At 44.9% G+C, this 13762-nt stretch overlaps 2 protein-coding genes across 2 annotated transcripts in view; one reads left to right on the top strand and one right to left on the bottom strand.

The window, feature by feature from the left end:
* Nucleotides 1-8683, bottom strand: part of DECR1 (2,4-dienoyl-CoA reductase 1) — a 160734-nt gene extending 152051 nt beyond the window's left edge. Inside the window, exon 1 of the mRNA XM_069220450.1 lies at nucleotides 8463-8683. Within this exon, the coding sequence (XP_069076551.1) occupies nucleotides 8463-8567 (105 nt within the window). The 5' untranslated portion in view covers nucleotides 8568-8683. The remainder of the gene's footprint in view (nucleotides 1-8462) is intronic.
* A 275-nt stretch (nucleotides 8684-8958) lies between these two features.
* The window catches only part of NBN (nibrin), a 198703-nt gene continuing 193899 nt past the window's right edge, over nucleotides 8959-13762 (top strand). Inside the window, exon 1 of the mRNA XM_069220448.1 lies at nucleotides 8959-9143. Coding sequence (XP_069076549.1) covers nucleotides 9113-9143 — 31 coding nt within the window. The 5' untranslated portion in view covers nucleotides 8959-9112. The remainder of the gene's footprint in view (nucleotides 9144-13762) is intronic.

Raw genomic sequence — 13762 nt, 5'->3', positions numbered from 1 at the left:
AAGAATGTCTAAGGGAATACATGTCTAATATGGAAGAGCAGGATTATAAGGAAGATCAGTAAAAAGTTAAAGCATGCAGTCCAAGAAATAGTATGATCATTAATAAAAGGTAAAATAGAGGAAAGGTGACATAGTGGAAGAAGAGGAGTTTTGATCCTTATCAGAAGATGATGAAAGGACTATTAGAAGCCCAAGTGCAAAGTGTTTTAAAAAATAAAGTATGATGAACATTCAGAGGTATCAGGCATTCCGGTGAAAGACCAGGGGTCCTTAGTGACTAGCACTATAGTAGTATCCTGCGTGGCACACAAACTGGGAAGAAGTTCCAAGCAAGTGTGAAAGGTTTTCAACTAAATTGGAGTTAACAAGGTACGGCTACAGATATGGACAAGTATATACAGGGTTTATGCTACTATCATGGGTTCAACCATGTGTTTGAGAGTAGTGACAGTTTAAGGGTCAAGGCCAAGGAGATGAAGGATCCTATGGGACAAATGCTGTTTAGTCCCTCAGATATTAGGCATCCACATAGTTTAGAATGGTGGCCTATGGACCATGTGGTCAAACATTAAGTTCTTGATCAGAAAGTCTTTGGAGAAGGAAGAGAGGAATATTATGAAAGCAGAGTGTTCTCCCCAGTGATGGATGATGAGGAGACGATTGCTCCTAAACTAGATCCAGATTGAATTACTGTAGGAGGCTGGCCTGGCTTATAGTGGGTATATGATGGTACTTACACCTTGTACCAGGTCCAGTTATCCCTTATTAGTAGTGTTCTAGCAGCTTAGGCTGACAGAGGTAGTTATAGCAGAGCAGCTTAGGCTGAACTAGGAGACATGCACAGCTCCTACTATACCACTTATTTCATATGGCACTATATCATAAGAATCACAATACTCAGAGTTACTAAAAATAAAGGTACTTTATTTTAGTGTCAATGTGTCAAAAATATCTCAGAGGATATACTCCCTTAGAAGGTAAGTAACATACACAAACTATACACACAAACCAAAATCAGGTAAGTAAACAGTTAGAAAACTACTGCAAACACTGTAGAATACAATAGGATGCAATAGGCGAAGGGGCAACACAAACCATATACTAAGAAAGTGGAATTCAAACCACTTAGGGGACCCGAGGCCTAGTGTAGTGTGTAGAGGGTCGCTGGGAGTGTAAGAAAACAATAAGGGTGTCCAAGATACCCCACCCCATGACCCTGAAAAGTAGGAGTAAAGTGACTCCACTTCCCCAGAAACACACTAAAGTCGTGTTAGGAGATTCTGCAAAGACCACAACTGACTGCAAAGCACTGAAGACGGATTCCTGGCCCTGAGGACCTGTAAAGGAAGAGGACCAAGGCCAAGAGTCACGAAAGTGTCCAGGGGGGCAGGAGCCCACTAAACACCGGATGAAGGTGCAAAATGGCTGCCTCTGTGTGGACGAAGCTGAAGATTCTGCAACAATGGAAGGTGCCAGGAACTTCTCCTTTGCACGGAAGATGTCCCACGGAATGCTGGAGGATGCAGAGTTGTTTCTTTGGAGAAAGACCGCAAACAAGCCTTGCTAGCTGCAAAACGTAGCGGTTGAAGAAAAAGGGTGCTGCCCAGGCAGGACCAGGAGGTCACCCCTTGGAAGAGGAGACAGAGGGGGCCCTCAGCAACACAGAGAGCCCACGCACAAGAAGGCAGCACCCGCAGAAGTACTTGAACACGGGTTCAAGAAAACTGAGCATGGCGGTCGTCTCAACACTACCAAAGAGGGACCCACGAAGCCGGTGGTCAACTCAGCGAGTTGAGCAATGCAGGAAGGAGTGCTGGGGACCTGGGTTGTGCTGTGCACGAAGGATTCCTTGCAAAAGTGCACAGAAGCCCTAGCAGCTGCAGTTCACGCAGTACACAGGATTACTGTCTGAAGATGGGAGGCAAGGACTTACCTCCGCCAAATTTGGACAGATGGACCACTGGACTTTCGGGGTCACTTGGATCCAGCACCTGTGTTTCAGGGACCACATTCGTCACAATGAGAGGGGACCCAGAGGACCGGTGAAGCTGAAGTTTGGTGCCTGCGTTAGCAGGGGGAAGACTCCGTCAACCCACAAGAGATTTCTTCTTGGCTTTCAGTGCAGGGTGAAGGCAGACAGCCCCCAGAGCATGCACTACCAGTAAACAGTTGAGAAAACCGGCAGGATTAGGCGCTACAATGTCGCTGGTAGTCTTCTTGCTACTTTGTAGCAGTTTTCCAGGCGTCCTGGAGCAGTCAGCGGTAGATCCTTGGCAGAAGTCGAAGAGGGAGATGCAAAGGAACTCTGGTGAATTCTTGCATTCGTTATCTGAGGAAAAGCCCACAGGAGAGACCCTAAATAGCCCTCAGAGGAGGATTGGCCACCTAGTGAGGTAAGCACCTATCAGGAGAGGTCTCTGACGTCACCTACTGGCACTGGCCACTCAGAGGCCTCCATTGTGCCCTCACACCTCTAGATTTAAGATGGCAGAGGTCTGGGACACACTGGAGGAGCTCTGGGCACCACCCCTGGGGTGGTGATGGACAGGGGAATGGTCACTTCCCTTTCCCTTGTCCAGTTTCGCGCCAGAGCAGGGACTGGGGGTTCCCTGATCCGGTGTAGACTGGCTTGTGCAAGGAGGGCACCATCTGTGCCCTTCAAAGAATTTCCAGAGGCTGGGGGAGGCTACTCCTTCCCAGCCCCTAACACCTATTTCCAAAGGGAGAGGGTGTAACACCCTTTCTCAGAGGAAATCCTTTGTTCTGCCTCAATGGGACTGGGCTGCCCAGACCCCAGGACGGCAGAAGCCTGTCTGTGGGTTGGCAGCAGCGGTAGCTGCAGAGAAAACCCCAGAGAGCTGGTTTGGCAGTACCTGGGGTCCATAGTGGAGCCCCGGGGATGCATGGGATTGGCACCCCAATACCAGATTTGGCCTAGGGGGACTATTCCATGATCCTAGACATGTTACATGGCCATATTCGGAGTTACCATTGTGAAGCTACATAGGTATTGACCTATATGTAGTGCACGCATGTAATGGTGTCCCCGCACTCACAAAGTCCGGGGAAATTGCCCTGAACTATATGGGGGCACCTTGGCTAGTGCCAGGGTGCCCTCACACCTAGTAACTTTGCACCTAACCTTCACTAAGTGAGGGTTAGACATATAGGTGACTTATAAGTTAGTTAAGTGCAGTGTAAAATGGCTGTGAAATAACGTGGACATTATTTCACTCAGACTGCAGTGACAGTCCTGTGTAAGATTTGTCTGAGCTCCCTATGGGTGGCAAAAGAAATGCTACAGCCCATAGGGATCTCCTGGAACCCCAATACCCTGGGTACCATATACTAGGGAATTATAAGGGTGTTCCAGTGTGCCAATTAGAATTGGTAAAAATGGTTACTAGCCTACACTCACAATTTTAAAGGCAGAGAGAGCATAAGCACTGAGGTTCTGGTTAGCAGAGCCTCAGTGACACAGTTAGTCACTACACAGGGACACACATTCAGGCCACAAACTATGAGCACTGGGGTCCTGGCTAGCAGGATCCCAGTGAGACAGGCAAAAACAAACTGACATACAAGTAAAAATGGGGGTAACATGCCAGGCAAGATGGTACTTTCCTACATCTTTAAGTCAGGATAAGACCTAAGGAAAAGTTTAGAAAGATCATTGAAACAATGTGAGAGTAAATTGCTTGATGTTATAGGACCTCTAGCAAGGTTCTTTGACATGGTGGAAAATGCTTATGTTAAAGGCAGTGATCTGGATCTAAACTTATTAAGAGATTGGAGCAAAAGAGCAATGTGCTTTCTGGGGAATGCCAATGCAGGTCTTATTTCGGAGAGACATAAAACAGTTTTACTACATATGTGTCTGAAATTGGTTGATTTGGCAAAGAAAGACAACTACCAAAAAGTTAGGGAGTCTGCTTTTCAGAGACCGATTACTTAAATCCCGTGGTAACTATGTACACACATTTACACAACTGGATAAGGCACATATTTATATGAGGAAGGTGCAATGCCTTTTATAGGAGCAAATATGAACTGGCCTGAGAATCATTCAGAGCAAATCAAGGAACAGAAGGTTTTTTCCGAACGAACAGGAAGAGGAGGCAGGAATTGGTTTGCAAGAGGAAGATCGCAAGCAAATCTGTCCGGACAAAGTGAGCACGAGGACCAGTATTGCTTTATTCAGGGAAAGGTAGGAGGCAGGGTGAGGTGCTTTATTCAGGGATGGGGAAAGATAAAAAGTGATCCATGGGTCATTGAAACAATTTCAGGATATGTAAGAGTTCAGTTCAAGACCCTACCAAAGGAAAGAACTAGGAGAGTGCCATTTCATACAAGATCTGAGAGGGATTGTACCAGAAAAGAGAAAAGCAGATGCTAGTAAAAGGAGCAATTTTGGAAGTAAGCAAGGAACAGATTAGGTTTGTGAGCATCTTGTTCTTGGCGGAGAAGAAGGACATGGTTTGGAGACCTGCAATGAATTTGAGGCAAATCAACTACTGTGTGACATACATGCATTTCAAATGTGAGGGATGTTTTGCTGGTTTTGGTTTGGATGGTGAAGATGGACCAGAAGGATGCTTATTTTTCAGTCCCAATTGCTTGTGAGTCAGAGTTTTCTTCAGGTAATTGGGGGGGGGGAGGGGAAATTAGCACCACTTGGCAGGACAAGACTCACAGATGGCGGAGCCCAGGTGCTGTGGGGGATAATTTGGAAACCTTCGTGTTTCTATGATTTCAGAAGAACAGGAGGCAAGTCAGCAAGCCCTTTGAGTCTCTCTGGTTGTGGGTTCAAGAAATGCGAGTCCAGTCTTCCTCAACCAGGCAAGGAGGGCAGTAGGTCAGCACAGCAATCACACTGCACTCACTCAATTCACCCTACTCTGACCCTGCACCCACACCGCTCAGCCTGCACTCACATGACTCTCCACTCACCTGTCACTCTCACCACTCTCAGCAATCACGCTGTACTTACACCACTCAGCATGCACTCATGCCGGTCACCCAGCACACCTCGTTTACCCTGCACTCATACAAGCACACCACTCACATGATACTACACTCGCCTGTCGGTCTTACTGCTCACCCTGCAGTCTCACTAATCACCCTGCACTCAATCTCAAACAAGCATATCATTCACCATGCACTCATTCTTACCCCTCTGCACTTTCATCTGCACCCAAACTCAAATGGGCACATTACTCACTCCTCTCAGCCTTTCACATGGGTTCATCATTCATCCTGCACTTACATAGACACTTCGGTCACTCACATGGTCACACCAGTCACCCTGTACTAACATCACTCATAAGGCATTTCACTCATCCTGGACTCACATCATTCACCCTCATTCCCTTCTCTCGTGCTGCAATCACACAGGCATGCCGCTCAGCCTGCACTCACACAGGCACTCCATTCACCCATTACCCATTACCCATGCAGTCCACACTGCTTGCACACAGGCAAAACAGTCTGCCAGAGCTCACAGGGACACACCACTTACCCTGCACTAACTTCTCTCATCATGCACTTACCCTTTGCTCCCACAGCTTACCATTTACTCTCGCCGCTCACCGTGCACTCACACAGGCACACTGGTCACCCAATACGCACAGGCACGCCACTCACTCTGCATTTACACTGCTACCACCCACCCTCCACTCACTTTGTATGCACTCCTCTCACCCAGCATTCGCATGGGCCCTTCCCTCACCTAGCACTCATGTAGTTTGCCCTGTACTCACATCAGCACACCTGTCACTACTATTGCACCACTCAAGCTGCATTCACTAAAACTGTTCACAATCACCCAATGCTTACCTAAGCACACCTCTTATGCTGCACACATAACAAGCACTGGCAAAGCCCATTGTTGTATACAATAAGTCATGCAAGCAAGAGTACATGCAAAAGAAGTGCCACGGGGTGGGGGGCCTAAAAATGACCCATTTGTCATGAATAGGCACATTTCTTCAAAGGCACCTGCAGAATAACGTTTTTTTTTGTAGAACTAGATACCTAGTCAGTTCTGTTTGTAACTACATGGTCATTGCAAGAGGGAAGAGTGGACTGAGGATATGGGCTGGCGAAAGGAGGGGGATCAGGGCTGAGGCTTTGGGGGACAGTGAGGGATTGAGAATCGCCCCAAGGCAGTGAGGATAAGCTTGGAGCGACTGTTTATTTGGTACAGAAGGAAAAAGCAAGCAAACGCTACAGAAGGGGGAAGCAGGCACAATAGGACATAAGCTGTGAGCTGGTGAGGGAATAGAGTTGGTACTCTAAGCCAATGGTGTGTTGTGGGTGGAAGAAGTAGAACTGGCTCTACAGTTATTTGTTAATCCTTCACCTGGGTCCCCTTGGCCTGCATAGAAGCGTGGTGTTTTGGCTGCCGCTGAAGCAACAACGTAGATCAGCGTTTGGACCCACTGGCCTGAATGATGGCAGTGCTCTATGGAGGCAGGTACCACTGTGGAGATCTGTTGAGGCTGTGCATCCCGGCACCAGCTTCTGTAGAGCACTTGGGCTCAAGTACCAACAATATTTCAGCTGAGAGGCGGGGGCTCATGAAAGCACAACACAGCTTCAGCTGTGCCTTGGTATGCAGGCATCAGCACTAAGGGGGTTATTACAACTTTGGAGGAGGTGTTAATCCGTCCCAAAAGTGACGGTAAAGTGACGGATATACCACCAGCCGTATTACGAGTCCATTATATCCTATGGAACTCGTAATACGGCTGGTGGTATATCTGTCACTTTACCCTCACTTTTGGGACGGATTACCACCTCCTCCAAAGTTGTAATAACCCCCTAAATGTTTTCTGCTAATCATCTCAGTTCAAACACGTTCAGTTGCTGCATCCACACAGTGTGACCAAATGGTTGCAGGTGATGCTATAGCATTGGCCCTACAGCCCCTCAGAGCTGTCACTGTGATAGGGAGTCCATTCTTAACAAGCTTTAGTGTTTTAGAGGAGATTGAATGTTTTACAATTATAACTTGAATCCTAACATCTGCACACAATATGGAATCTTTGCGCTTTAACCACTTCATTGTCTGAACTTTGATTTGCTTAGGAGGCTGTGCCCGGTAATTTCAAATATCGACAGAGCTGAGTACCAAGACTGCCTAGACATGAATCTACTGTGTGCCATTTCATCCACCACCAAGCACACCATGCCCCTTTATCTCACTCTTGCAGGTAATTTTTAGGTTTTTTTGCTTTCTCCTTTACATTTCTTGTTGTTTTTTTCCTCTCTCTTGTTCAGGAACAAAGCCTGCTGAGGAGAAATTACTGCATGACCGCAAGAATTAGTGCAAGTGGGCTTCACCTGTATCCACAAGCTCAAATTAGACACTGCCACTAAGCCTAATATTTTGAGACCTGTATGTTACGGCGGCCTCAACACATGAATATTTTACAATATCAAAGTGTGTAAACTAAATTGTAACTTCAGTCACTAATCTGGCAAGAACACATTTCTGGACTTGCAATTATAAGTATTTCACAAGCAAATTGTCCTGCACAGAAGAAATCCGAGAACTGACAAAAAGGGAGCCGTCTTGAAATAACTTTGTGAAAAAAATGCCTTATGTACTTTGGATTCAGATTTATAGAAGCTGTTTTTTCAGTTGTCAGTGCACTCAATCTGCTTTTCCAAGATCAATGTGAGTAGCCTAGGGAACCGTGTCAAATCTACAAAAACTTGCTCAATGTAATATCAAGTTTCTCCAAGCAAAGTTTTATACATATTGGCTAAGAGGTAGCGCCAACCCCACTTCTGGAAACGCTAGTCCTGCCCCATTGCTGGAAGTATTAGCCCCATCGTTTATTTTTTGCTCTTGATACGTGCACAATTATCACGATTGCCTCTTGTAATGTAACGCTTGTTTTTGTAACAGGCTCACTTGTAATTTGTCTCCTCTTGTATCTTTCCTTTGCCTATTGTGAAGCGCTCTGACACCTTCGGGTAAAGTCCGCGCTATATAAAAACGCATTAAATAAATAAAATAAATAAAAAATATGCAAAATACCCCCCTCCCTCCCTATCCACTAACTAAAGTCCATAGGACCAATAGTGGGGGTCATTTGACGATTAGGCTCTACGATTAAGATATAAGAATCCTCGCTCCAGCAGCACAGATTTTTCCAATTTCAAAACCTGGTAATTCTAACTCTGACTTAACTTTGCAAATGCAAAAATATGTTTTACTAAGCGAGAAATGGAAAAATGCACTGTGAAATTCACCAGTCTGGAGAGACGTGTTGGCCTTAAACGATGTAGGCAGCAAACTTTGAGTAACATCTCCAAAACTTCTAGAGTTCAGTGCCCATGGCTTAGACTTTAGGAATGACACTTCTGAACTGGTAAATCGGGTCGTATTAATACCGTGTTTCATGTGAAGTGCACCCGCGACACTTGGCCTCCCGGGGAAGAGCAAAGCTTACCCGCTTAGTACCGGCTTCCCGTCTCGGCACCCACAGCGCGGGGTTTAGCCGGAACGGTCCCAACGCACCCCGACCAGCATTGCGGAGAAGCTGCACGGCCTCCATAGCTTCCCTGCGCACACAGCGGCAGCACAAGCGCCCTTAACGTGTTTTCGTGAAGCTGGACGGGATACACCGAGCCCAACAAGTGGCGTCCTTGGGGGAGAGTGGGAGTGGCCTCCATGATATCGCTCTCGCGAAAGCAGCGCGACCTTTCTACACTTACTCTAGCTTGATATATTATTCAATGGCATCTGCTTTTGTTATCACAATCCAAATTCACATAAACTAGTTAAATAAAACGCAAGTGTAGAATGAAATAATATATGCGTTCCGTTTTCTGTTTAACACAAAATATTAATCCACACCACCCAGAAAACGTCAGGTCTGCAGCATGCCCATCCTCCAGCAGGTGGCGCTGCACCATTCTGGTCGGAGGAGCATTCCGAAAGCCAGTGAAGGAGCGAGCGCGCAGGCGCAGTGGAACAAGTAAAAAAGAACTTGTATCCGACTACCGCAAACAATAAAGCCTTTCGCAGCGTTTTAAGCCATCGGACTTTTATTGGGTGCCGTAACTGAGGAAAGAGTGATCCCTCTGAACCCCAGCAAAAATGTGGAGGCTGGTTGCAGTGGCCGGTGGAGGTGAGTTCTAACGCGGGTTATAATGTCTGGGTGCCTCCTATTCGGCTAATCTGTCTTCTCTGTTTAGTCGTCTGTCTTCCTTGTCAGTGCTTGACTACGAATGGAGCCCTTAAAATATCTGACATATCGCTCCGACGTTGGGAGGATCTGTATCAATTGTAAAGGAATTAAAATAAACTAGATCGCGGATCGAAAATGTCGGATTTTTAGTGTTAATGCATTTGTTTCAGGTGACGTTAAAAATAAACAAACGGCCAGTGGTTTACCGATCTACGTGAACGTAGATGTGCGCATCTGTTTTGCCAGATGTTAATTTTTGATTCAGCAGGGTGTTTGTTGATGTTTGCTTCGTCTAGTGTTCACTGTCAGGTTAAATCATATTTCTCAACGGAAGAAAAAGTACAATCCTTGTGTGATGTTCGCAAATACCGCAGCCATCATGGAATGTTTGTTGCTGTTCTCTTTTAACGGAGCATCGGAAGGCCTCACAATTTTCCAAAATGAAAAGCATTTCTTTTCAGCAGTACATTTATCCTATGAATTCTAACTTTTTTTTTAATTAAATGGACATTTCGCTTGAGATTCTCAATGTCATCGTGGTACTGCAGTTTAGTATTTCTTTCTTTTTCAGTTTCCAAATGTGAGACATTTCCGTGTTTTTGGCGCGGTTACGTATAGCAGTTTTACGTAGCAAGTTATACTTTACCAATTTATTTGGCTTAATTTTCATTTTGCCTATGCGTGACATTTTAATCATGTTCATATGTGCGTGTGTGACAGGTCAGTACGTTACATGTGACACTTTCATAGCTATCAAGGATTCAGATCGCTATGTGTGACATTTTCATAATTTCAGTGTAATGATGAGTAACATTTCAACAACTATGAGTGACACATTTTCTCGGGAGCAAAATCATGCAACGAGGACGAGGCAAAAATGTATATAAGAAATTACACTTATTTGAGTAACGAGAAACTTTAAGAAGATCTTAAAACTGTTAGAAAGAACCACAAATGGAAAAGCAGTAGTGCCCTTGTAACCCGATCGTAGTTTGACAAATGTGTCACCATGATATTGACAGCCTGCAAGATTGGTGATGTGAGCACAAGCAGTAGAAAAAATATCTGCTAAAAAATGCATAAATGAACTCTAGCATAAAGCAGTGCTTTAAATGGGCAAGTACTGTCTGGTACTGAGTACCTTCACTTCTGTAATTTGAAAGGGATAGTACCTGCACTTCTCAACACTGCTGTAATACACTTAATAAATAGGGGAGTACCAGCACTTCTCAGGAGACAACAGGTTACAGTAACTAATTAATTCCTACACTTCTATATTTCCATTTAAAGCAGTGGCATAAAGTAAAAATATAGCTGAATTGCTATTCGATTACCAACATGGTTTCAATTACGTTCGGGAGCAGGGTGCACAAATGTGAAGGTCAATGAGTGTGACCTGCTTTCCGATCTGTAATCCAGTGGGTGTTGAGGCAGCACTTGTCCACAAGTCTGATTGCCCTGACCAGGAACTAACTCCGGCAGTGGGTCCCAGTTACTCACTGTCAGCTGAGAGGGAAGTGCTGGCCAATCCGCCTCCGTACTAGCGCAGCCTCAGGAGAGAGCAGTGAGCTTCAGGCTGAAGCTGATACTGTACAATTAAATATATTTTCACTTCAAGAAGGTCGATATTACAGATCCGAGAGTAACTGAACCCCACAGCGACAACGAGTTTCCAGCAGCCCGGTCTGGTTAAGGGGTGCATCATGATAAGAGGTACTGGAGGCAAAGGGAGCGTCCATCTGCAGAACTAAACTTTAGAAATAAAACTGCCAGCCCGCTTGTGCCGTGAGCGGCCTGGCCTCGCCCACTGTCGTGTCTCACAGGCAAATGGACAATGTTGCACTCCTGTGACGCCATGATGTCATGTGAATGTCGCCCTAGTGCTGCAGCCATCAAGCGCTTCTGGGCCCAGCCAGGCCAGCATAACCAGACCCACCTGACACCTGTCATGTAAACTTTTAACTACAAATTATTCAACACCAGGGCAGAGCAGCAGTGTACTGCACAGTGTAAAACAGACTGCCACACACTCTGCAGCTGCCAAAGCAGCACATGTCAGTGCTTTGCTCAAAGAGTGCTAATAGCAACGCTCCTGTCTTCCACTTGTAAGCAACTTCAGGAGGCGCTATAAATGCGTGACTTTGCATTTTAGTGCAGTGATGTGGACCACCACACTAAAATGCGTTATGCTAATGTCCGATGCATGGTACTTGGCAGGGCTGCACTTTATCCCAGTTATGTGCATGTCATGTAACAGAATTTGAAAGCAGAAAGGATGGTTGACTTGCTCTGTGTAGCTTGCACCTGGTCTCAACCATAAAGTCAAAGAAACAGCATAGCAAACACACAATCTAATGAAACTAATGTATTAATACAAACCTCAGTGCTATCCACAAGCTTTTTGATGAACTAGAGCCTGTGTGTGTGTGACCTTGCATCTTTAAAGTAGTCTTGAATGTTTAAAAATATTTAATTTACTTTTAAGTCCCCGGTGATAGTATGTGTACTCAGGGTCTGTAAATTAGGTGCTACTAGCGGGCCTGCAGCACTGATTGTGCTACCCACATAAGTAGCCCTTGCAAACTTATTAGGCCTGTCATTGCAGCATGTGTTTGCAGTTTTGAACAGCCAGTTCAAACTGGCAAAATAAACTTTTTGCCAGTCCAAAACCACCTTTTTTAATACACCTAAGTCACCTCAAGGGTAGGCCCTCAACAGCCCTTAGGGGCAATGTATTTAAAAAGTAGAACACATACTCTTAAGTCTGATATGTTCTGGGAGTAACAAAGTAGTTCATTTTCACAGTTGCAAGGCCTGCCTCTCCCATAATTTAAAATTGTAGTTGCCCTTATCAAATCTAATAAGCTGTAACTTCCAAATGGGAACAGATAATTCATTCATATTTGGTGTATTTGGAATTGTAATAATCCTAACTTATGGTGCAGTTGTGTTTTAGTTTACAATTTTGAAAATGAAACTTTTAGAAAGTTAACAAACTCAAATGATGGACGGAATGCGGACCCAATCAAACATCCACTCCCAGTCACAGATCTGGGTTTAATCCATCAATTCTTCTGCTCACCTTGCAACCTAAGTTTGGACCCAGCCATATGCAAATCAGTCTTGACTTTGTTCCTCTTGGGAACAGTCCAGCCCAAACTGTCAGGGCAGATCCTCCCTGGACTGGAAACAAGCAACCTGAGACCAGTTTCAGGGTATCATCCTTCATCAGCCCGGCTAGCTTGAATCCAGTGCTCTGTGAGCCCAGGACCCACGTCTGGGCATACCCAGCACACTTCGGGCAACAAAAGCAAACAAACACAATCAATGGACAGAATGCGGAACCAATCAAACATTTACCCCCAGTCACAGATCTGGGTTTAATCCATCAATTCTTTTGATCACCGTGCCACCGCATTTTGGACACAGCCATATGCACATCAGTCTTGACCCTGTTCTCCATGGGAACAGTCCAGTCCAAACTGCCAGGCCAGGTCCTCCCTGGACCGGAAACAAGCCTCCTGGGTTCGGTTTCAGGGTTTCACCCTTCATCAGCCAGGCTGTATTAAACCCAGATCTGTGACTGGGGGTGAATGTTTGATTGGTTCTGCATTCCGTCCATCATTCTGGTTTGTTTACGTTTAGAAAGTTTGAATTTTACTGCCTTAGTCATTTGATGCCTGCAGCCTGTCTCTGCTTCACATGCATGGGTTGACAGTTGGGCTTTGTGTATTCCTCAAAGACAGCCACACGCAATAGAGAGCTTAAGTGTGCTAGGACGGTTGGGCAGAGCTGGGCACAGTCTTACATTTGAATAGGCTGTGTCCTCCCTTCACACAAAGGATTGCATACCCCAGGTAGTCTGGAGCCAGGGCAGGGGAGCCAGGAAACCTGTGCACTTCAAAGGAAAACCTATCAAGGCTAAAAAAATCATACAAATGTTACTAGACCTGAAGGTCAAGTAACTTAAATAATCTACTCGATCTAACTGTAATGTACTTGACCCGTAAACGTGTCTCACATTGTGTGATTCTAGGCAGATAGATTATAGTCGCCTTTTTTCTTAATTCTCACATATGATTGCACCTTCAAATATGTGAGCTCAGCATTTCTGCAGTACAAAAAACTTTTGTTTGATTAAGTAGACTAAAGTTTGCTGCATGCATCACAACAATCTAGTCCACATACCCATGAGGTCTAGCCCACATAACCTAGGACTTCTTTTAATTTATTAACAGCATTGCCATCAGGGCAGGAGTGTTTCTCAGTTTGTTTAAACACTCAATTTTAGTAAATATATTACTAAACCATGATTTGGGAACATATTGTCATCTACACACAGTAACTTTCCAAGAAATGTCCAAAAACCTCTCCACTAACTTGCAGCTTTACTGATAAAACTATATAGTATATTAACAGTCTGTGAAAATTGGGTTTCAGAAAACATATCCTTTTCACATCAACATATAAAGTATTCTGATTTGTTCTCATCCTATTAAAATATTTTTTAATTATAACAGAAATACAAAAAAAGGGCTTTCATAATTACTGAACAGAAT

The sequence above is a fragment of the Pleurodeles waltl genome, chromosome 2_2 (genome assembly GCF_031143425.1).
Source record: "Pleurodeles waltl isolate 20211129_DDA chromosome 2_2, aPleWal1.hap1.20221129, whole genome shotgun sequence".
NCBI classification, from domain to species: Eukaryota; Metazoa; Chordata; class Amphibia; order Caudata; family Salamandridae; genus Pleurodeles; species Pleurodeles waltl.
Note: the sequence above shows the minus strand (reverse complement) of the source record. Positions and strands in the feature narration are given on the sequence as shown.